Below are 25469 nucleotides of genomic sequence, written 5' to 3'. Positions count from 1 at the left end.
CAGCTCCGACCGCATGCAGGAGCTCCGCGAGGCTTTCCTTCGACTCTGGCGCCCTGGGCCTTTCTACACCATTGTCCAGGGTGTGCTCAGATGGCACTACCGTCCACCTGTGTGGCTCTTCCCTCCTCCCATCTCTTGATTTAGCATCATTGTATATATGTTGTCCTTTCATTGGGAGAGTCTCCCCATCATGTTTGTTGTAGCCCTCTCTTGCGGAGGTGGTTGTAGCCCTATGGGCAGTTTTCATTAACTAATAGAAGGATCTTTTTCTCGGAAAAAAAAAAAGAATCCCAAAATCTTTCACAATATGCATCCAAAGTGTCACCCTTGGTCTTTCGAAGATGGTTCCAATCGGTTATCACATCTCGTTCGTACTCCTAGGTCAACCAAGAAGAAATAAAGAGCCGTTTGAAATTTAGCCACTTGGTCGGGGCTTCTCTCCTCAGAAGAAGAGTGGACCACCATGTTCGTGCATTTCCCTTCAAGAATGATGTTGTCCTCCTGATCTTGGAGTGCTCTGAGTAGTACCCTCCAGAGAATGCTATATCAAACTGTTGAATAAAGCCAAAGCCTTGGGAGCATCGCGAAATCCGGAAAAGGATTCAAATTTCACAGACCGTCCACCCTCTTTAAATTCCTTAGTCTTTTTGTTCTTATCTTCGAGGAAATCATATTGGTTGGCTCTATAAAAGTGTTTCTTCTTTGCATAAAACATGTGATCATCGGAGTCCGAAGTGTCAAAGGATGACTCCTTAGTAGAACCGTCAGAAACTGGTTGGAATCTGATCTTCTTTGCCTTTTTCTTGTTCTTTCTAAAACTTTGATTCTTGTCGTTCTTGCTGTCACAAACGGGAGCGCATAACAATATAAAATATACTCGAATAAATAGAATTTATCACTTAATATTGAAGCCAGAGGATATAGAGAGAAATAGAGAGAGAGAGAGAGAGAGAGAGAGAGAGAGAGAGAGAGAGAGAGAGAGAGAAGATCGACTCAATACTAGGGACCAAAAGATGGGCTGGTCCCCCCCCTTAAAGAGAATCCTTTATTAGGGAGAATCTTTTTACAAGCACAAGAACCGGAGAAAACCCCTCCGTTCTAATTCTCTGACTCCATGGTCGTTCCTTCCCGTAAGGGGAATCCGAGAGACGAGCTCTCAATCCTTTTTCTGTTTGTACTCGGAGTCGAGACTCCGCAGACAATTTCCGGATTCCATTCTCGGAATTCCCAAGTGTAGGCCAAAGCCTTCTCGCTTCTCCTTCGCGATGAAGTACCTGCAAACACACACGCAAACACGCGACAACAATTCCTATGGCGAATCCACAATAGATACCTGTCGCTCTTGCGTGGGAAAAGAGACTTCCGTGCTTCGTAGTCTCGCGATCTCTCACGTCTTCTGGCGGCAGAGTCTTCCCTTGCTGGCGTTGGTAACCTCTCCTTCAGTGAGGGCATGTGGTGCTTTTATAGCTCCTTGGCCACGACACGAATAGCTGCTCGCGTAGAGATCGTGGAATTTTTTTTTTTCGTTTTTTTTTTTCTTCTACCTGAAATAGGGAGAGAATTCGCTGGCTGGTTTTGTTGCTTTATTTTCTAAGTGGCTGCCCACTTATTAAGTGGACGGCCGGCATATTTTAAAATTGATCTGAACCTGCCCAAAAACTCAACAAAACCTTATAAGTTGAAAACAATGCTTTTCACAACACTTCCCAGGCGTCCCTGGATGCAACCACATGTACGAATGCAATGAAAACATAGATTCCTCGCGGGAAAGCGTCTACTCTTCTCGGAAAACTCGTTAAAATATTCCGCTTTTTAAGAAAGCTTCTCAAAACCCATGTTTATTCTTGTGCTTGCGTCTTTACGCGTATTCCTCTTTTCCAGTTCGGATTTCCTCTCGACTATGGATATCCCCTTTCCGATGCACCCGTCACCCACCTTGTGACGCATCAGGAATACCCATCACCTAGTCCTTTCCTACCGAACTTACGGTACAATCTCCTTCACGATGCTCTATGTCACCCATCCTATGACGCATCATAGATACCGTTCCCGGATGGTCGGATACTTCTTCCCGATGCTCCCTGTCACCCATCCGATGTGACGCATCAGAAGTACCTGTTCCTGGTGGCCTTACAGATATTCCCGTTCTCAGTGCTCCCATCATTACTTTGAATGACGCGCTAGGAATACTCTGTACTCGGATGTCTCCAGTGAGAAAAACCCTCTCACTTAAAATTCCAATGACTCATTTAGAATTATTTTTCCTTGGTGCTCCAAGCGAGAAAACCCTCTCACTTATAAATCCAATAATTCATTTAGAATTATTTTTCTGTTAGATAAAGCCAATTTAGCAACACTTGCCCTTTCTGTCCTCCTCGCTCGAGTTGGAAGAGGAAGAGCTAGAAGAACTGTCAGAAGAAGAAGAAGAAGAAGAAGAAGAACAACAAGGTAGTCCTTTCAAATGCACATGCTTCTTTTTTTTTTCGAGAAAAAGATCCTTCTATTAGTTAATGAAAACTGCCCATAGGGCTACATCCACCTCTACAAGAGAGGGCTACAACAAGCATGATGGGGAGACTCTCCCAATGAAAAAACAGCATATATACAATGGGGCTAAATCAAGAGATGGGAGGAGGGAAGAGCCACACAGGTGGACAGTAATGCCATCTGAGCACCCCCTGGCAGAGTTACCCGGAACGCGGAACGGGAACGGCGACGGGCCTCCCTGCGGAACGGGGGAACGGGAATGGGCCCGGAACGGGAACGGCGCGGCACGGCAGGCTGATCTCTGACAATGCGTCGCCCATCTCTGTCTAGAACCATCTTGTTTAAGATCTCTGTAAATTGGTTCATGACTTCCCTATCTGTCTCTTGCCCTGCACCTTGGAACTCTGGATCCACCATGTACGCTGCCCCGTGTAAAGGAGAGGCATATGAATTCCACCTCGAGCTGCAAAGCGCATGGATCTCCTCATATCGCTCTGCGTTCGGCTCAAGCTGTGCAAGCTGCTCAATCATGCGGTCCATTACCTCATAAATCTTGCCGATGCAAGGATCCATGCCATCCAGAACTCGAAGCAAATGAACCACCGGTTTTACCTGTGCATCTAGACTCTTGAGCTCCTTCCAGAACTCAAGATCCTCTGCCTTATCCTTGCACAAAATCCCTGCAACTGTCTTTGCATAGGGGGAGGTGGTGAACTCATCACTGATGAAGACCTGTCGGACCGCATTTTGACATTCAGACAGCTCTGACACATGCTCTGAACCCCTCTCATGCCCTGTAGCTGGACACCCTGCACCTCCTCTGACAAACCTGTGAACTCTAGCCAGTCACCTAGAGAGCGACTGCTGCCATGGGACCCCAAGAAACATGAGGCCTACTCCCAACTAAGTGGCCTCTCTGAGTGCTAACCATGGGGTTCCAGACGAGGGGCTGTCGTAGGCGCTCCTCCGTGCATGTCGGCTGTCTCTGCTCTAGGCCACGCCGTAAGAGCTCCCAAGAGCAAAGCAAACTCACAGCGAATCGGTCCTCCAGTCTCCTGCTCAAACCAACTCGGCGCAACTCTGTAAAGATCCATCTGGTCGAAGGTTGCCAAGGGCCTCCTGACTGAGGCACCCTGGCACGAAGCCTCTGCAACAAGAACTCTTTCCAGGGCTCCTCGCCTGGAAGAAGTCCTGTGACGACGAACTTCCCAAGAAGGGCTCTGCTCTGCTGTGCTGGATCAATGATCCCAAGCCCTCCCTGAGAACAAGGGAGTGTGATGACCGACCAAGCCACCTTGGCTCGGGCAACCTGAGTGTCGCGACCTGACCAAAGGAAGTTCCTGATCAGTCTCTCTACCTGACTGATACAAGAACTCGAGAAGATGTAGCAAGAAGTGATGTACCACATAGTTGCCAACAACACCTGGTTTTCAACTACTACTCTACCAGCCAGCGAAAGTCGTGCTGAGCTCCAGTGTAACAGCTTTCTCCTGATGGACAGGAGAAGAGGAGCAATCTGTTGCTCGAGGGACAAATCAAAACCAACCTGACAACCCAAGTATCCAAATGCAATCCCTGGAGGAATCCACCTGGAACCCTCTCCTGGCATCCACTCTGGCACAGGAGCATTGCCAACCGAGAAAGCCACTGTCTTTCTCCAGTTGATCAGTGCGCCCAATGCACAGCAGAAGGTCTCTAGAGCCTGCCCACACCTGTGTAAATTGGCCTCCTAGCCCTCTAAGTACAAGGCTGAGTCGTCGGCAAACTCAGCGTCCAGAAGCTCATCTCCCCATATAGGGAGTGCTAAGCCCCTCAAACCAACCTGCTGTGACACCAAAAATTTGCTCATCGCCTCCGCATAGAACAGAAAGAGAAAGGGGGCAAGAGGACAACCCTGTCTGACCGATCGTGTGAGCATGAAGCGCTCACCTCTACCTCCTGCCAAAAGCACCTGACTGTGAGCCTGTCTGTACAAAGCTGACACCCCTCTGATCCAAGTATCTGAAAAGCCCATCCTGCGAAGTGTGCCCTCTAGAAAGCCCCAGTCAACTCTGTCGTATGCCTTCTCAAAATCGAGAAGAAGAATCACAAGGTGCTCCCCACGGAGACGTGCCAGGGTAGAAGCCTCCCAGAAAGTGAAGATGTTGTCAAGGATACTGCGTTCCTTGACAAAACCTGTCTGAGTCCCATGTATAAGGCTCTCCAAAAGTGGCTGAATCCTCAAATTCAGAGCCTTGGCAAGAATTTTGTAGGCTGAGTTGAGGATGGTGATGGGGCGCCACTGTCGAATCTCATCCAAGGAGCCACCCTCCTATGGAATGAGGTAAATCAGGCCCTCACTCATGCTATCCGGCATCACTCCTGTGTGCAGAATGTACTGAAAGGCACTACAAAGATCTGGGCCAAGCAGGTCCCAGTACTCCAAGACAAAGCTGGGAGTCAACCCATCCTCACCTGGACAGCTACCACGAGGGAGGGCCCTAAGAGCCGTGTGCAGCTCCTTAAGCTGAAGTGGCATCTCTAGCCTCTGGCGCATCTCCTCTGTTACAAGACAGGGCATCTGTGCCCAAACCTACTCCCTGCATGCATCCTACCGCTCTGGCTGGGGCTCAACCGACAGTAACTCACGTTAAAAGTCAGTAGCAATTGCACGCATATCCTCGGGCTCACAAGCAAGTGACCCATCGGGCGTCCTCAACTGATTGACCTTGGCATGTGAGTATCGAGGTCCCACTGTGTCAAAAAAAGCACCAGTCACTCTGTCACCCACTTGAGTCCACTGAGATGCCTGTCGGTGGAAGGCAAACTCATGACGCCTCTCCTCTGTGCTAGCAAGCTGCTGTCGAGCCTGCTGTAACTGCTCCTCCAACCATGGACTGTCTAGATGCTGCTCCTGCATCCTTTGTAGTGAAGCAATGCCTCGTCTGAGACGCTGCTCCGCCTCTCTCGCTACAGCCTGGCGAGCCAGAGACTCCTGAAGAAAAAAGTGGATAAGCTGAGCTAGGCCTGAGGCCACTCTGTTTGCAGGTGGAACCTGGCTGTCCATGCCCTCTGTCCAGAGAGCCTCTACCCTCTCTCTGAGTGCTCAGTCCAACAAGACGCTCTCTGCAATGCGAAGCATCGTGCTCCCACTCCTCTGCCTGTCTGCCACTGTGAGGATCACTGGCGCATGGTCCGAGAAGGATGTCCCTACCAGGATGCCCACTGATCCCCCCAAGTCACTGAAGTGGTCACTAGTGTAGAAGCAATCTATCCGCGATAGATTTACTCCTCCCACTCTGCGGTCTGATCTAGAGAAGGCAAGACTGTCTGGGGGCCTCACAAAACCAGAGTGCTGCCATGTATCGGAGACCCTCAAAGTCATACACAACCTCTCCCAAGCTGCTAACTCGACTCCATGCACACTAGCATGGCTGCCTCCGATCCTGTCAGAGGGGTCCTCCAACATGTTGAAGTCCCCTCCTACACACCAATGGTCAACCTGTGGCAAAGACTCAACAATCTGTGACCAAAACTCTGCACGACCACTCGCCACATTGGGCGCATAGATGTTCAGGAAGCCCACAAGGCCACCCTGAACCTGCACAGTAATCCACTGAGCCCTGCCTGGTACAATAATCCCTCTGCCCACAATGGCCTGCTGCAATGAGTCCGCAATAGTCATACATACCCCACCCTGGATGCCTCCAGGTCCAAAAGCAGCTGACCAAAAGGTATGATAACGTCCACGCAAAATCTGACCACATCGCCGAATGCGGCTCTCAGACAAATGGTGCTCCTGAAGCATAAGGAGATCAATCTCTCCTCCCACAAGGCAACGCTGAAGCTCTTGACGCAATCGGCCCCGCTGTCGCTGAAACTGGGGCCCACCTAATCCCTGCACGTTCCACGAGACGATCCTCATGGGGAGCGAGAGAGAACAGATGCTGCCGCAGCAGCAAGACGGGCTATCTCCGAGGCAGGCTTGGATGGGGAGTAATCCGCATCCGAGCGTCCTCTAGATAGGCGAGCTTTTAGTGAGTGCCTGGCCCAAGCCCAAGCAGAGCGAGCCGTGCGTAAAGCAACCTCCTCTGTCCAAGAGTCCTCATGTATGTATACATAGCAAGGCAAACACTGTGTATCAGCAATAAAGTACACCACAATGTACCTACATCCTGTTGAGTCTGGGGGTGTCACCGCAAACTTGGCCAGTGGCCACAAAGTCTGCACCAAATCTGTAACTCCAAGTTCTCCCATGTGGTGAGAGAACTCGAGAACCTGTGTATGCAACCATCCCACCACTGAGTCGAGGGACCACTCTGTCTCGGTTCTACCACAGAGGGGAATGGAGAAACCAACTGCTGAGTCCAAGGCCTCTGTCCCCCTAGCAGTGAGGAACAAAGCGTGGACCCTGAAGCAGGCTGCCTTGTGGTCTGCTGCGGAATCGCCGAGAAAGCGAGTGAATCCGTAATCGAAGAAGTCCCAGCGGCGTCGGAGGTCAATGCTCGTCAGACCACGAGGGATAGCTACAAGGGAAGATGTCTGAATCTGCAAAGGGGGCCGCAAGAATGGCTGGCTCTCTCTCCCTAGGCGACTCGTGGCAAAAGCGCTGCCAAGAGATCTCCTAGCCGCCGACGAGCGACCAGTCTCCTGAGTCGACTGTGGTACTGAAGCAGGAGGAGGGGGAGAAGGAGCTGGGGGGGGGGGGGGGGGGGAAGCGGGGCGGGGCGACAGAGACAGGGGGGCGAGGTGAGGAGTGGGCGGGAGCAAAGGGCGGGGGAGGGGATGAGGAGGAAGAGGGAAAATCTGAAGGTGGGGGGGCTGGCGAGGGTGAAGCGGAAGAGGAGGCTGGCGTAGGGGGCTCCTCCTGCTCAAGAGGACCAAAGCGGTTCCCCGTGGGAACCCACTGCTGTTGAGTAGGCACCTGAGGGCCACTCTGAGTGCCAGGCTGTCGCTGTTGCCCCTGGCGTCGACGGCCACGGGCCTGCTGCCACCCCTCCTCCGCTGGAGCCCCAGGCTCGGAGGGTGGCTCAGAATCTGTGCGCTGTCGTTGGCTGAGGCTGCGGCCGAGCCTTGGCAGGCTGGGGCTGAGGCTGAGGTGCAGGTCGTGGCCTTATCCATGGACAGGCCTTCGCTAGGTGGCCTATCTGTCTGCAAATGAAACACTGGTTCGGGAGACCCGAGTACTCCACACTCTGCCTAAAGCAACCCCCACTCACCCGAGGCAGAAGGATGACCTTCGGGAGCGTGCGGGTATCTCTGACGAAAACTCGAACTGAAGGGATGCCGGCCGCCTTGGCAGCTACTGATGCTGCCGTACAAGGTGTCTCCAGAACAGTCCCGATGGCGGAGCCAATCCTGGAGAGAAGTGGGAGGTACTCCCTCCGTAAACCCGGAAAGCAGACTGAGATGGGGATGTCTGCCTCCTTTACTAGCACATCCGAAGTCGGGTCAAAACCGTGTCGCCACTGTCGAAAGTGGGCGCGTGATGCTCGGATAGCCAGTGGACTCATAGCTATGACCTTGGAGGCCATCTCGGAAGTCTTGAACTCGATCTGGTAGTACCCCCGTCCGAGGATCTGGACATCCAAAATCTTGCCCACCTCTGCGAGAAGGCGGGCTTGGAGAAGGTCTCGCAGCTCTCCTCTGCTAGGACGGGTGCCGAGAACCTTGAAGATGACAGAAGTCGCCTGCAAGCGCTCTACCTCTGCGGCAATGCTCGCTTGCTCTGTCGGCGAAAGAGCAAGTCGAATGGTGGGCTCAGCGGGGTCGGGCGAGGGGGCTTCAGGCGAGTCCCTCTGTGGCGGAACTGGAGCCTCCATTTGTGTCTACTGCTGAGTCGAAGAAGCGGACGGAGAAGAACAATCTGCAGCCGAGAACGCCGAACACTTGTCCGAAGAAAAGGTGTTGCAAAGCCAGGCGCAAAAAACCCTTAGGAGATAATGCGGACAAAAAAGGGGGGGGATGGAGGGAAGGAAAAGGAGGTGAGCACGGGTACAGTAGGTTGCGGGGGGGGGGGAGAAAACAGCCAAGGAGTGGGGGGGGTAGCGGGAGGGCTAGGGGGAGAGGGCGGCGGGTAGCAACGGGCAGGAGGTGGCGGGCTGGGCAGGGTGGGGGAAACAGCGCGAAGGCGGGAGGGGGTGCAGCGCGAGGGCGAGGGGGGGGGGGGTGGGGGTGGCTGAGGGCAGCGGGAGGGTTAGAAGGAGAAGGGGGGTGAGGGGGAGCGATGGCGCAAGGGGGGGGAGGGGGGGGGGGGGAGCGTGCAGCAGCAGCAAGCTCTGGGTCAGCTTTTTCATGCACATGCTTCTTATTTTTTCGTGCATTTGAAAAAGAAGATGGACGGCCCAAGTAACGGGTAGTCTGTCTCCTTGTTGCGCTTCTTCAATTGCTTCTTCGATGGCTTCTTCGTGTCTAGAAGTTGATTGATTCGGGTTTCGACAACATCATTGAGTTCTTCTTCAGTGAACATCCTTGGAGTAGGAGGTTTCTTAATTTCCGGTTTAATTGGTGACTCAATGGCTTTCTGCCAATGAGTATTCACTTCATCCATTGGATGCTGGGTCAAAAATTTGGCATAATGTGGATCCTTGGCAAACTGGAGCATCTGCTTTGAACACTCATCAACCAGTTGTTGACGTTGCATCTCCATGAGTTGATACTGCGTAGTCCGAGGTGGCTTGTACTCGTTCTCTGCTAATCCACTTGAATTTCCCGTACTGCCTCCCTCTCGAGAGGTGGCAAGTGGAGTCATCTGATTCTTTTCGGAATCTATCCGTGCCGCAAGAAGGATCGCATTTTCCCGGTTGAAGAGAAATCGGCCGTGCTCTAATACCACTGTAACAAACTTGGCACCCCAAGTCTAGAATCTGTCACGACACGAGAGAGATTCACTTACAACACTTCAGAGACAAATCACAATTCAATTGAGTCGACACGGCCCGACGTAGTTCCATGCCAAAAGAGATTGGCCCCAAAGACTGGTGCCCCTTTCGGTATTTCTTTTTGTATTAATCTTTGAGCAAAGACAACTCCCACGGGTCCTTAGCTGTTAGACTCTGCGTCCAGATGCTCTAAAGAGTGAGGCCCTTGGGTTCTTTTTATTCTTACAAAGGGAAGCCAAAACCAGAGCCCCCAAGGGCCAAAAGTAGTTAAACTCAAAAGGAATGAGTCCCAAAAGTAATTGGCTCTAAAATCTACCAAAAACAGCCAGCGTAACTTTCGGAATTCCGTATAGTATGCCACGTCAGCATGTCAGTGTGAAAAGCGGAAATTCGTACCGTTGGTCCATGTGGCATGTCAGCGTGAATTTTGGGCGTTCGTATGCTGCCGTACAGCCTGCCATGTCATCTGTCTGTTCGGTCTGCTTGTTCTATGGTCATGCCACGTCATCAATTTGTGACACGCACGCCTGTAGAGAGTTGACACACCTCTAATCCAAACATTCCAGAAATCCTACGTAGAGTGCCCTCCAAGAAGTCCCAGTGAACTCTGTCTTAAGCCTTCTCAAAGTCGAGGAGGAGTATCACGAGATCCTCTCCTCGGAGACGAGCGAGGGCCGACACCTCCCAAAAAGTGAAGATGTTGTCAAGGATACTACGCTCCTTGGACAAACATGTCTGGGTCCCATGTATAATACTCTCTAGGAGTGGCTGAATCCTCAAGCTCAGAGCCTTTGCTAGAATTTTGTAGACTGAGTTGAGGATGGTGATGGGTCGTCATTGTCGAATCTCGTCCAAGGAGCCACCCTCCTTGGGAATAAGGTAAATCAAACCCTCACTCATGCTGCTAGGCATCTCTCCAGTGTCCAAGATGTACATAAATGCGCTGCAAAGATCTGAACCAAGCAAGTCCTAGCATGTTGAAGTCTCCCCCTACACACCACTGCCCTGCATGCAACAGAGACTCTATAATATGAGACCATGGCGGTTGGAAGCACTCGTACTTTGTGGTGCCGGAGGAGGAGGTACCACCTGAGGCATCAGAGGGGGCAACATGTAATTCAAAAATTGTTGAAAACTTTGCAGCATCGGAAGATTCTGCTTAAGATGCCGCGAAAGAATGTCGTGAAGCTTGTCGAGAAGAAATTGCAAATATTTTGGTGAATCCATGAATGCCATGTCTTGGGTTCTTTATGGCTTAGGCCTTGTAAGACAGAGCGGCGAAGACGGGAGCACACCCGATGCGCTATGAAGTAAGGGTGGGAGTGCCTAATAAGTCCGGGGTCGGGACCCTAAGATACTTCAAATAAGATTCCAATAGACTTTGCAAGCGCCCGTCTGCTTTGTCTTCTCTTTTGTAGGCCCGGTATGCTTTCAAAAAAGCACACGCCTGATGCTCTGATATCGTTGTCACAAGACAGGTACCACGTGCCATTAGAAAAGAACAGACTGAACAGACTTTTAACACTTCAATAAGAACTGAACTGAAAGAGAGAAACGACACGCGACACGGAGTGGCGGAATTCCACCCAGAGAGTATTGTCCCCAAACCTTGGCGCCCCTTTCAGTATTTCTTTATATTGCATCTACACAATACAAGTCGGTACTCCACGCTCCACACTTTCTCCCAGAAGTGTGTCCGACAATGAGCCCATGGCCTCATATTTAAAGGCCCTAGGCCACAAAAACAGTTTACATGAAAAGCCTTAAACTCAAAAGCATTAGGTACAAAAGCATCTTGTCCAAAAGGTGCCAGCGCAAATTACGGAAATCCGTACAGTGTCACGTCAAGACCTGTCATCGAAATCACGGAAATCCGTACAGTCTGCCACATCAACAGTTAGCGTAAAATGCTGGATTCCGTACAGTCTGCCACGTCAGCACTCAACGCGAGCAGCGGGATTTTGTATAGTCTGCCACGCCAACAAGCAAGGGCGAAATCCGGAGTTCCGTATAGTTTGCCAAGTCAACTTCTTCTACTGCTTCTGCTTCTGCTTCTGCTTCTTAGGGTTCAAGCCCCTTGGCCGGTGATCTGCACAATGGCTCTGTTCTTTCAGTGGCTTGACACGTCAGCAGTTTGTGACAGCAACTCTATCCGGTTGTCTGTGCCCATTGTTGTGCAGGTATTCTCCATGAGAGTATCCTTTTGTGGGGTAACGATGGGCCTAACGGACGATGGATGCTCAAAATCGAAGGAATGATATGTTTGAATCCATGTTGGAGTGCTACTGCTAACGAGAAAAAAATGAGTACCTTGGAAAAGAAAATGCCTTGCAAAGCTTTGCCGAGTCATTCGAGTGTTTCCTGATGAGAAAAAGCAAGCTAGGGATTCTGATTGGCCGTGCCGAATCAATTTCCTATGCCAAACTAATTTGTTGAAGTCAATTTGAATGTCAAAATACCGTCGCAGTCAAGTACTAAGCCGAATTTCCTTTCCGGGAAGCCATGAAAGCTTTGATGCTCAGAGCTTTCTTTGCGAGATGGCTGAAGTACGATTTAGAAAGCCTGGAGAGCTTGGCAAAACCCAAACTTTGTGGTCGATTCTTTAGATGCAACTTCCTGACCTGTAATTGACAGCTTGGTGAATCGGTTGGGAGTGCCTTGATTTGCCTTGTTGCGGATGTTTTCCCAATGCCTCCACAAAAGAAAACTTTGAGCACAAGGCCTTGCCTTGTTTGTGATTGCTAGCTTTGAAGCTTGCTGGGTTGCCGGGCTTTGCTGCGGACCGGGGGGGGGGGGGGGGGGGGGGGGGTTGAGAATCGACCCTTGAAAACCCCCAAAGACCAAAAAAAACTAAAGGTTTCGCAGCCCTTGAGTGTGAACTCAAGGCCACTCTAGCCAAGCTATGGTGTAGGCAGCGGAGAACCAAAGAGAGAGGGAGAGACAATCGCTCACGTTGCCCCATCTGAGTTGCCGTAGATGCTTGTGTGTGTACCAGAGAAGATGCACACGTGGTTCAGTTGAGAGCTCTCCTTCTTATCTACGCCTTGGTGCATGGATGCAAAACGGCACTCCCAAAATAGAACCACGACCCTTGCTCTGATACGAGTGAGAGGCTCAAGGGCAGGGGACCTCATTCTCCTCCGAGCCATCCCTGTTTATATTTATAGATAGGCCCCACGCTGGTTCTCCATTAGACCGTGCATGGCCTTTGGCCTCACATGGGCTCCCTCTCCCATTGACACACACACCCTGCACACATGAGTGCTCAAGATTGAAGCTTCTACTATTTTATGCAATCTCCCTCTCAAGTTGTCATGTGGCTAGTGAAATTTGAAAAATATTAAAAAACGCTTTTTCTCTTGCCCGTTTTTACATTCCCTAGATTTTGTTACCTGTCTCTGTTCCTCTTCCATGTTACTCTAGTATTTTGTTGCCCTTTTGACATGAGTATTTGTGGTGAGGTCTGTCAATATGGGAAGGGAGAATGTGAGGAACAAAATGATGATATTTATGGATTTAGGCTTTTCATTCACTTGTACTGGTGTTCTTCCTATTTACTAGGTCATGAAGAGATGTGTGAGGTACTTTTTTCTTGCATTATTTTGACTGTTGAATGTGCCTCTTCTTAGTGCAGCTAGAGCGACTTGCTAGAGGACTGTCACAAGGCAATTTCCTAGAAGAATGCCGGCAACTAAGGAAACGAAAGCAGGGACTATCATCTCCCAGCCTTCTGTGGATACTTGGACCAGGAATCTGTTTACAGGTACATAATTTGTTTACAGGTACATTTCTAAATTTACATGCCTTGTGGGATCTTGACTTGACAGTTAAAGTCAAGACAGGTAACAAAAAAATCTTTGTGGGATCTTAACTTGACAGTTACAGTGACTATGTGAATGAGTAGGTGTTGACAGCTGTATTTAAAAGCTCCATTGTCGTCCAACTGATGTCTCACCAAAAAGAAAACAAGGGATATGAGAATTTTTGGTGTATTATCTTACGGTGAAGATACTATTATTCTGTCTGCATGAGGTGCAATATGGTGCATCAATATTACAATCGGACAAAAGATATTGTCTCAAATATCCTAGTAATTTTTTTTCCAAATGGCTTCCTTAGACCTTTCATGTTTTGTAGCTTTCTACCATGAGTTTATAGCAGGCGCAAGGTGGCCAGATGCATCACTTTATTTTCTGCAAAATTGCAGGTACCACTTGTATTGACGATCGCCTACTCACTTCGAAGAATGTCGCTAGAGCAACATTTGGGTTTTGACATGGTGAGATTATCTGTGTTTCAAACTCATTGGTCTTTTTGTTCTTTTGCAAACATTAATTTAAATGTCATTCTATTTCATGTCTCCTTTCTTTATCTCTCGTTCTTGGCAAGATAAGGGTGCTTGATAGCCATAATGTTACTGAAGCCTAAAGACAATAGTACAACCAGAACAAGTCAAGATTAAAAATATAATGGAGGAGAAAAACCCTTTGGATATTTAATGAATACAAACCATAGGGGATAAATCATAGTGATACAGATCTACAAAAATAGAGGCTATAATCATAGCGTCAGTGGTGTACATAAAAGGTGAAAGTGGAAACTACTGGGTTGTGGAACTGCCATGTAAACCACTCGCCATGTACACTCACATTCCTGCAGAACAAGGTCGATAGAGACGTTAAATATGATACGTAAAGTAGGAAAAATAACATTGTACGGTACTGGACCGTAACTTTTAACCATAGAACACGTTAATTCCGGAACCATACATACGAGTAACATGTGAGTGACTTTTGTGGCATGCATGTGATGCTATGTGTGTGATGCATGTTTGCTGAATATGGATTCTCAAATTGGTACCACAATAGTCACTTCCATAGCATGCAAAGTCAAATTAGAACTCAAAATTTCTCTCACAAAAGTAGTCGCCTGCTAATGATAGATTCGAAAAAAATAAGATTTTCCACCTTATGAGGATATTGCCATCCCCAACGTACTCGGCTCCCTCCTCATCCATCATGATCAATTGGCCTTGAAGGTGAGCTTGGCTCATTCTAAAAGTAAAAAGGTCTTGAAGAAGATCCAACATTAGCATCCATTAGAAGCATTTAAAAAGAAAAGCGACCAGTACTAAGGTACTGGTTGACCAGTGTGTAGTGTATGAAACATAACATCTTGGATGATAAATGGCAGAATTTTAGTGCAACCATGCAGCAGAAGCATCGGCATTCTGCAGCACATTGCTCTACAACAGCCCACACACACACGTCAGTAGAAGAGTATAAAAAATTTGAATTAAATACACGGTAGAGGAGAGTTAACAGAACCACCAACTCGAAGACAAGCCACCCTTGGAGAGAGGAGAACCCCTCAGCAGGGTGACATAGGTCTTAAAGGCCTTTCACAGTTGTAAACAAACATTTCATCTCTCTCTCTCTCTCTCTCTCTCTCTCTCACCCCTCAATGAAAATGCTGGTCCACTACTGGGTTGTGGAACTGCCATGTAAACCACTGCCGCAAAGCATTTGACACAGTACCCAGAGCTAGATTAATGCGCAGATCACAGGAGATGGGAGTACCCACAGAGCTCATTCTCATTTGGGGGATCATGGCATTGAACACAGTACCCAGAGCTAGATTAATGCGCAGATCACAGGAGATGGGAGTACCCACAGAGCTCATTCTCATTTGGGGGATCATGGCATTGAACAGATCAGTAGTAGGGCATGTACGCACCTCAGAGGGTCTATCCACACCGGTTCACTCCACTATTGGGGTGAAGCAGGGCTGCCCGCTCTCTCCTACTCTATTTGGTATGTATGTGGATGAGGTTTCTGACTACATTGAGAGAGATGGTGATAGAGGTGCACCCTATTGTTATATGCTGATGATATTGTGTCGATCTCCAACTCTCCGGAGGGGATGCAACGTCACTTGGATACTTTGCATAGGTTTGCCCTTGAAAGTGGTTTGTCTGTCAACCTTGGTAAAACCAAGGTCATGGTATTTAATACCACCCCATAGTGGATCAGGAGGTCAGCGCCCGCATTCACATACGGCCAGGAGACAGTGGAGTATACAGATGCTTACACTTACCTTGGAATGGGTTTTAGTGGACCAACGTTTTCATTGAGGAGAGCAGGAGAGACTAGATCGACCAGAGCCCATTCGGCATTGGGTAGATTGGAGAGGATGTGTTCACAGGTTCAGTTTTAGGAGCTTCGGACAAAGCTCTGGCTCTTTGACACTTTGGTGGCTTTTGCATTGCTCTATGGAGCTGAGATATGGGGGGCCTTCATTGGATCATCACGGGAGGACAGGTCTCACTGATGGATGGAGGGGCATGGAGAAGCCTATGGTCTCTATGATCTCGCGGCTCATTAGAGCCAAGGCTTCAATACCACGTTCCATTATCCGAGTAGAGCTAGCTGCCCCCTTACTAGTGGTTGAGGCACTCACAAGATCTTGTCTCCTTTATACATTGCATGTGGGAACTTCCTAGAGACGGATACGCCCGCCTTGCACTTGAGTCCTCTCGACAGTTAGCCATGCAGGGAGATACAACATGCTGGTATGGGGAGATGACATCATGGTTTCAGGCGCATAGGTTCAGCATTGATAGATTGTCCCCCAACCCTCTCTGACTCTTACACAGTCCGAGATCACCAGGCTCATCCGCCAGGACTTGACTTAGCTAGACACTAGGAGGACATGGATACAACCAGCACAGGAGCTGGGAACAAAGATGGCTTTCTACAAAGAGCATCTTCTCCAGCTTACGGAGGACGGTTTTGTGACGAGGCCCATATACATGGATACCCACTTGTCTCATGGGATACGATGTGCTATTGGCGAGATACACACATCTTCACACCAGCTGCGAATCGAGACTGGGAGATACAGCAGAGTACCAATAGAGGCCAGGACATGCCTCCTGTGTGACCTGGAGCCTGACACAGAGTTGCACTACACATGCCACTGCCCCGTGTACTACGAGATACGCGGCCGCTTCCAGTGCTTGTTTAGAGAGGGCTTCGGACCACTCTCTAGAGTCATGCGGTACGAGGATTAGAGATGCTTGGGTCTGTTCTTGCTTGAGTTGCGCAGACACAGAGAGAGCCTGATGAGGGGAGAGGCCAGCCAGTCTCAAATACGGATCACAGACTTCTTTAGAGCAGACACTGGACACCCAGAGGAGCTACTACCATAGCAGAGCTTGTCGCCTCACACCAAAGGCACACTGATCGACCGAGTGACTGAGCTAGGGAGATTCAACGCCCACGACTGCGGAGCACTACACATCATCCACGGAGGCTACATCGGAGGATTCGAATCACTTTGGCCCGATATGCATGACGCCCAGTCAGACTGCTGACCATGGAGGAGATTGATGAGATTCGCCAGCAACCGATGCTAGATCTCTTGTGACTTGTGATTTAGCTGTCCCAGCTAGTTGCTTAGTTCACACCTACCAGTTTAGGATTCCATTTTGTCATTTTGTCATTTTGTTACTCTGACTTTGTATCAGATCCACCACATTGTAACGCTCTGGTCTCGTAGGTCACTTTGGCCTTTTGAAGACGTTAATATAACATTCCATTTCATTTTCATTTGTGCACCCAGAGGACAGTCTCTTTACTCTGTACTTGATGATGATATTTGGGAGTTCTCCAGGGATGGAGACATCATACTTTTGAGGGATTTCAATGCCCATACAGGCAGTTTACAGACGGTATTCTATGACACCTCAGAGGAGATGGGGCTTGAGAGATGCTCACACGACAGAGAGCATACAGAGTATGGGAGATACCTCAGGGAGATGACGACTACTCACAGTTTAGCCATACTGAATGGCTTACAGACTTTCCCATCGTCTACAGGTTTTACTTGTTTTCCACACAGACATGGGTCCAATACGGTAGACTATGTTCTGACACATCGGAGCTTTATCTCTCACATTCAGGATTTTACAGTGGGGCGCAGGCCTGCTGGGATAACAGTAGATCATGCACTTTTGACATTATCAGTCTCCTTTGAGTACAATACATCTCAAGCCTCACGGGGTGGTAGACATCCACGCTATACTTTTACACCAGAGACTGACTCAGTCTATGCAGAGGAGATACGTAGACTTCTATGCACATCAGAGCCAGTATACACAATGGAGGAGATCACATCTATGCTAACAGTGACATTACATGGGACAGCGACGGAGGCATACCCACACACTCAGCCTGGTTAGAGACGTCGTTTTGGGCACATGCCTCAGAACAGCTGGTATGATGAGGAGTGTCGACAGAGGAGAGCTCAGATCCAGCGGGAGCTTGCATTGGGAGTGATCACCTATAGACAGTCTCGTATTGCTACACGACGACTAGTACGACAGAAGAAGCGAGCTTTCTTGGTCCAGATGGAGCAAGATTTATATCATCTCTTCCTTAGTAGAGATTCGAGAGAGGCTTGGCGTCTATTCCATGAGGAGTCTCCCCCCCCCCCAATGATTACTTCTACAGAGATATGGGGGCAGTATGCAGCATCTTTATACACTGTACCTGGACAACCACCATTACTAGATCCACCACAGCCATGTCTGACTACTAGCACCTTCTTTACCACTAAGATGGTAAAGGAGGCCATTGACAGGATGAAGACCAGACGGGCACATGATCATGAGGGTTTGGTAGCCGAGCACATTATACATGCTGGGGACTTGTTGGCAGAGATGCTTGCACGGTTATTCAACCGTGTCATGTGTGAGGGCTTTCCTGAGTCTTGGAGATTATCTACTATTGTACCTATCTTCAAGACAGGAGACCCCACAGTGCCGTGGAATTACCGTACTATCATGGTAGGACACACATTGGCACGGTTGTATGCATCCATCCTTGAGCATAGGCTGAGCAGTTGGGCAGATATTATGGGCATACGGGCACCTTCAGGAGGGGTTTCTCCACACTAGATGAGAGCTATCATTGAGGAGGGTCGAGCACATGGGAGACGGATATATTGCAGCTTTGTGGACTTCCGCAAAGCTTCTGACACAGTATCGAGGGCCAGATTGATGCACCGACTTATGGAATTGGGGGTACCCACAAAGCTGATATGGGGGATTATGGCATTGTACAGTTCAGTGATGGGTCATGTATGCACATCAGAGGGGATATTTGACATAGTTCACTCCACTATCGGGGTGAAACACGGATGCCCATTGTCCTCTACTTTATTTGGCATGTATGTTGATGAGGTCTCTGATTATATTGACAGAGGAGGAGATAGAGGTGCTCAGCTTGCAGGGACATGGATCCCTCTTTTATTGTATGCTGACGATATCGTGTTGATATTAGACTCACCAGAGGGTATGCAGAGACATTTGGACGCATTGCATAGTTTTGCAGGGGATAGTGGATTGTCTGTCAACCTTGGTAAAACCAAGGTCACGGTGTTTAATACCACACCACAGTGGGTCAGGAGATCAGCACCTACATTCACATATGGTCAGGACAGTATGGAGTACACTGATGCATATACATATCTTGGGGTGGTCTTTAGTGGACCGAGGTTCACACTAAAAGTGGCGCAGACACTAGATTGACTTGTGCCTATGCAGCCCTAGGCGGTTTAGAGAGGATTTGTTCACAGGTTCAGTTCCAGGAACCTCGAACAAAGCTCTGGCTCTTCGACACTTTGGTCGCTTCAGTTATGCACTATGGGGTTCAGGTTTGGGGACCGTCTGTTGATAGTGCTGGATGGAGTAATATGGAGAGGCCCTTGGTATCTATGATTTCTAGGCTGATTAGAGCCAAGGCCTCAGTTCCATATGATGTTATGAGCGGAGCTGGCTGCCCCACCTATGGAGGTTGAGGCACTTACCAGATCAGTATCATTTGTACACAGCTTATTGGACACCACCAAGGACAGATATGCTAGGCTTGCTCTTGAGTCATCCAGACAGCTGGCATTACAGGGAGATACATCATGTTGGTATTCACAGATGAGCTCATGGTTTCAGAGGCATGGTTTCAACATGGACAGGCTGCCCCCTTTCCAATATTCTCTTGATGCACCATCTTTGACTCTTACATGGATGGAGATTACTAGACTCATTCGGCAAGATCTTATCCAGCTTGATACCAAAAGGACATGGATAGAGCCATCACGGGAGTTGGGTACGAAGAGGGCTTTCTGTAGAGAGCATCTTCTTCAACTCACGACAGACGGATTTGTCACACGGCCCAGCTATATGGACACACATCTATCTCATGGGTTACGATGTGCCATAGGCCAAATTCACACATCTTCACCAGCTTGGGATTGAGGCAGGTAAATTCAGAGGCATACCAGCAGACAATAGGATATGTCAGTTATGCCATGCAGAGCCAGAGACAAAGTTTCACTACATATGTCACTGCACAGTCTACTATGAGATACGGGGACGCTTTCACTGTTTATTCAGAGATGGTTTTGACTCGTTAGATAGAGTCATGAGATATCAGGATCAGAGATGTCTCGGATTATTTCTACTTGAGATACAGAGACATAGAGACTCTATTGAGAGGGCATAGACAGAGACAGTCCCGGAGACGCATCTCAGATTTCTTTAGTCCGAGTACCACAGAGGCAGAGGGGACACCACCATCACAGAGCTCGGTTCCCACCCATACACACACCTGCGGTACTCTCATTGACCGAGCTATAGAGTTGGGGAGATCGAGATGACCACGACTGAGGAGGGGAGCCACGCAGCATCGACGGAGGTTGCGGCAGAGGATCCACAGGATTCTAGCACGACACCCAGAGTGTCGATCAAGATAGGCTTCATGCGACTGCTATATTGTATCATGGTGACACTTATCCCCACTTTGTACCTTTGTTGCATGATACCATTGCTCAGCTTACCAGCCACCCATAGGAGTCGATAGCACTCCTATCTCAGTTTTTAGTTTGTAGTTTTCTTTGTTTGTACCCAGACTTGATACTAGACTCATCATTGTAATCAGTTTGGTCTCATAGGTCATTTTGGCCTTTCGTAGACGTTAATATATCGTTTCATTCCATCTCTCTCTCTCTCTCTCTCTCTCTCTCTCTCTCTCTCTCTCTCTCTCTCTCTCTCTCTCTCTCTCTCTCTCTCGGGCACCAATCTTTGGGGCCAATCTCTCTTGACACGATGAGAGCACAGAGGGCGGGGCTCAGTTGGAGTGGCAGTGTTAGTCAGGGAGGAGTTGCAGCCATTGATACATATAGCTCGTAGGGATGAGCAAGCTAGGTATATGTGGGTGAGATTGAGAGCAGAGACATGCAGATATCTTCACATTGCTATTTGCTACTTTCCCCCCAGTACGTCAGTGTATGCACCACCCAGAGGACCATCCCCCTTTTCTATTTTGGATGATGACATCTGTGAGTTCTCTAGAGATGGTGACATCATCATTCTAGGGGATTTCAATGCTAGGACTGTCCATCATCAGACAGTTTTTTATGATACTTCAGAGGAGATGCTGAGAGAGCTGGATGTTACAGAGACGGGCCTATCCAGACTATCACAGGATGGGGAGCATACTGAGTATGGACGACACTTGATAGACATGGGGACTGCACATGGATTGGTCATCTTGAATGGCCTACAGAGATTTCCTGCTGCGGGGGGTTTTACATGCTTTCCACACAGACATGGAGCTAGCACAGTGGATTATGTCATGGCATAGCCGAGTCTCATCCCTAGTATCGAGGACCTCACGGTTGGACCCAGACCTGTTGGTGTGGCAGTGGACCATGTTGTTGTGTCGTTGACCATCTCTTTCGAGTTTAGTGTAGCACACAGGCCACAGGCAACAGCTCCTACTCGCTACACCTTCACGCGGGAGACGGACTCTGTATACATAGATGGGATCTACAGATGCTTGTGTAAAGAAAAACCAGCGCGACCTTTGGAGGAGCTTACTACTATACTAACACATACGTTACATGATGTAGTAGCAGAGGCATACCCCCACACGTAGCCTGAGCAGAGATGCCGTTCTAGGAGCATGCCCCAGACCAGCTGGTATGATGAGGAATGCCGCGAGACCAGAGCTAGACTTTAGAGGGAGGTGCTTTTGGGGGCCATCACTCACAGACAATCACGGATTGACTTCTGACGCCTAGTGCGGCGGAAGAAGAGGGCATTTTTGGCTCGCCTAGAGCAGGATTTATACCAGCTATTCTTGAGTCAGGACTCACGTGAGGCATGGCGGCTCTTTCATGAACACCCACAACCCCCCACGCCATTACCTCTACAGAGGCCGTACGCTTCATCTTTGTACACAGTCCCTAGAGAGCCGACCTTTCCAACCCCCCCCAATCCCTACCCCCACACATGTGCTTTTTTCACCCGCTGAGATGGTGAGGAAGGCCATTGACAGGATGAGGACTGGGAGAGCATATGATCATGATGGCTTAGTGGTTGAGCATTTCATGCATGCCAAAGACCTACTAGCAGAGCCTGTAGCAGTTATGTTTAACCGTGCCATGTGTGAGGGCCTACCGGACGCTTGGAGCCTATCTACGATTGTACCTATCTTCAAGTCAGGAGACCTCATGGAGCCTGGGAATTATCGCACTATCATGATTGGACACACACTGTAACAGACTTGGACACTCCAAGTCACGAATCAATCGCGACAACACCAAATAACCACTTCAAAACAAGTCACAGATCACAATAGATTTACACTGGCCCGGCGGAGTTCCGTGCCTAGAGATATTGGCCCCAAAGACTGACGCCCCTTTCGGTATTTCTTTTTATATTAATCAGATCAAAGTATAAGAGAGTGGCTAGGGTTTCACTCTCAGACTCTGCGTCCAGATGCTCTGAGAAGTGAAGCCCTCACCACTTATTTAAAGATACAAGGGATGCCCAAAAGTAGAGCCCCAAAAGCTTTTAAAATAAAAAGCATCAGTTCTCTCTCTCTCTTAGAGAGTCTTTTCTCTTTTTTTTATAAAAAAAAAAGCAAAATTCGTGTCGCTCATCATTTTCAAAAAAAAAAAAAAACTCCGCGATTTTTGAAAATTAGGGTTTCTGTTGTCCACCACGTCATCACTTTGTGACATACCCCCCTCTTGAAAGCATTGTAATCGATCGGGATTACGCCTGCAAAACTGACAAAGCCATAAACCGTCTTAGCAGACATTGACTGCTAGTACCTACGTACTAGGAACACACATCTAGCACATGTACAAAATCGACAGTCACATCACACGACATCACAGGACATCACCAGACATCACAGGACATCACATGACATTCAACATTCATTTGGATCTTAGACCATGATTTATCAGCAATGTAGCTAGCAATCACATCTAGGTCCAATCGAGACCTCAACGATGTCCGATTGACTAACCCCTATTGCAACCATGTCTATTCGAGATCAATCAGACCAAAATGCTGCAGTCATTTCGGCTATCAGTTCCTGCACTCACAAGAAGTCAAGAACAAATCAGTATCATTATCAGGAATTCCATTTCATAAAGTCATCCAGCAGAATACTGTCAGCTCTCAGTATCCCTGAAGCTCAAAGAGACATCGGTGACTTTAGTATCAAAATTGAGGCATCTGTTGACAAAGGAGCGGAGTAACTCCCCTCTTGTGCATCCCACTGCACCAGATCTTCGTCCAAGCTGAGTTTCTGGGTTCCGTTTGGAGTAGACTATGCTAAACCAAAACATCAAGGTAAAGTTTCACAATCTGAGGAGTATCTGCTAGGTCCTCCTCCATCCACTTCGCATCAAATGCAGGAAAGTTCTTGAACTTAACCAAGAACCGCCTTCGGACTTTACCTTTCTTCGTATCGTTATGTGCCAAAATCTGTTAAGGAACAAGGATCTCCTCCTTTTCTTCCACTTCGGGTTGCTCATCAGGCTCCCCATCATCAGGCACATCACCCTTAACAGGTTTCAAGAGACTCACATGCAATGCATTGTGAATCCTCCAAGTATCTAGCAGTTTCAATCAGAAGGAGACATCATTTATCTTTTCAGTTATCTGGAAAGGTCCGTAGTATCGCATACTAAGCTTTAAAAAAGCCTCTCCTTTCCCTTTTCTTTCTTAGGCGTGCCTTCTCAAAAGTAAGAGCACCCAATCATCCTCCTTCATTTCAAGTCGCGACGATGGCAATCCGCTGCCTTTTTCTGTCGTTCTTGAGACTCCTGCAAAGTCTCGCGATCCTTGGCAAAAGCCGTATCCAAATCTCGGGAATATTCATCCGCTTCAAATATCTAATCTTTCGTGCTCAGGAAGGATGGAACCTTCGGAGCACTTTCAACAATCTCACATGGCGTCTTCCCCGTCGAAGAGTGTATCGTGTTATTGTAGGCAAATTCCACCAAAGGTAAGTTCTTTTCCCATTGAGTCTTCTGATCCGAGATACAAGACTTCAATAAATCTAAAACCACTGATTTTGCAATCTCAAATTGTCCGTCAGTCTGCAAGTGGAACGATGACGAGAATTGCAACCGCGTGCCAATGTTCTCCCAAATTTCCTTCCAAAACAAACTCATAAATCTAGGGTCTCTGTCGGAGACAATCGTCTCAGACGTGCCATGTAATCGGAAAATCATCGTGATCATTTTGTGTTCTCGGGAGATCAAAAATGAAATCCATTTCAATATTTTCCCAGGAGCGGGTGGGTATGGGTAAAGGCTGTAACAGTTCCTGTGCCTTATGCCTGTCAAACTTGACCTTCTGGCATACTGCGCACAAACTCTTCCACATCCTTTTTGAGTCTCGGCCAAAAGAAGTATCTCTCTACCCCTTCATGGTGGTAGCAATGCCGCGGTGACCCGTAAAGGTGGACAGTGGCATTCAGTCATAACCTTTTCCCGCAACGGCTGTGTAACGCACAACATAGTCTTTCTCATCAAGTAGCCTTCCCGAAGGGAGTATCCCGCTATTGTCTCCCCATCCCGTATCCATGTGAAAATATCTGCAAAATCTGTATCTTTGGCATACTGATTGACCATATCCTCGAAGCTCCTATGATGTATCGCGGAAATAGCCAGAACCAACGGTTTCCGAGACAAAGCATCTGCCACCACATTCTTTTGTCCCTGCACATGGACAATGTGGAAGTGGAACTGTGACAAGATGTTCGCCCACCGCATCCGCTTTTACGAAAGCTGCTTCTGTGACAAGAAGTAGCGCAAACTCTGATGGTCTGTAAAGACAGTAAAATCCGCTCCGAGTAGGTAATGCCGCCACTGAGTAAGAGCATCGATAACCGCCAAAAATCTCTCTCTCATATGTCTGTGCTGTCATGTCCCGCCTAGAGAACAATCGGCTCTCATAAGCTATGACATGGCCTTCTTGCATCAAGACCGCACCCAGACTACGACCACAAGCATCACAATATACTTCAAATGACTTTTGCAAGTCTGGCAAAGTCAAAATAGGTCGCGTAGTCAATTTCTCTTTCAATGTCCGAAAGGCAGTCACCTCTGTGGGTCCCCACGAGAAAGGTACTCCTTTCTGAGTCAAGGTATGCAAAGGGGAAGCAACCTCTGCAAACTTTCGTATGAACCGCCTGTAGTACGAACACAGTCCCAAGAAGCTTCTAACTTCATGGACATTCCTCAAATCGGGCCAATCACGGATAGTCTCTATCTTGGCCGGGTCCATTTGCACTCCTGCCTGCTGACACAATGTGTCCCAAAAAGTGTATCTCTGGTAGAAAAAATTCACTTTTCTTTGCATTAATCACTAATGTGTGATCTTGTAATGCCTGAAAGACATGAAGCAGATGATCTATGTGTTCTGTCTCATTCTTGGAGAAAACAATGATGTCGTCAAAGAAAGTGCCAACAAATAGCCTGTATTCTCGAAAAATCCTGTCCATCATCCTGTTAAATGTCGCAGGAACATTGGTTAAGCCAAAAGGCATCACCAAAAACTCAAATAACCCAAAAGTCGTCCAAAAAGCTGTCTTGTAGACATTTCCTGGTGCTATCCTGATCTGATGATATTCACTCTTCAAGTCAATTCTGCTAAAGCACGAGGATCCCTGTAACCTGTCAAGTATATCATCGATCCTAGGAATCGGAAATCTGTTCTTGATGGTGATTTTGTTGAGAGTGCTATAATCGATGCAC

At 48.4% G+C, this 25469-nt stretch overlaps 1 protein-coding gene across 2 annotated transcripts in view; it reads left to right on the top strand.

Annotated features, from left to right (window-relative positions):
- The window catches only part of LOC147425491 (ALBINO3-like protein 3, mitochondrial), a 153257-nt gene that overhangs the window by 108584 nt on the left and 19204 nt on the right, over positions 1-25469 (top strand). For both annotated transcript variants that reach the window (XM_086500312.1, XM_086500311.1), the window contains exons 3-4: positions 12977-13110; positions 13555-13626. In XM_086500312.1, coding sequence (XP_086356438.1) covers positions 12977-13110; positions 13555-13626 — 206 coding nt within the window. The remainder of the gene's footprint in view (positions 1-12976; positions 13111-13554; positions 13627-25469) is intronic.

Source organism: Adiantum capillus-veneris, chromosome 25 (assembly GCF_014529385.1).
Source record: "Adiantum capillus-veneris isolate H3 chromosome 25, ASM1452938v2, whole genome shotgun sequence".
Lineage (NCBI taxonomy): Eukaryota > Viridiplantae > Streptophyta > Polypodiopsida > Polypodiales > Pteridaceae > Adiantum > Adiantum capillus-veneris.
The sequence above is the reverse complement of the archived record's forward strand: the minus strand, read 5'-3'. Positions and strand labels throughout refer to the sequence as shown.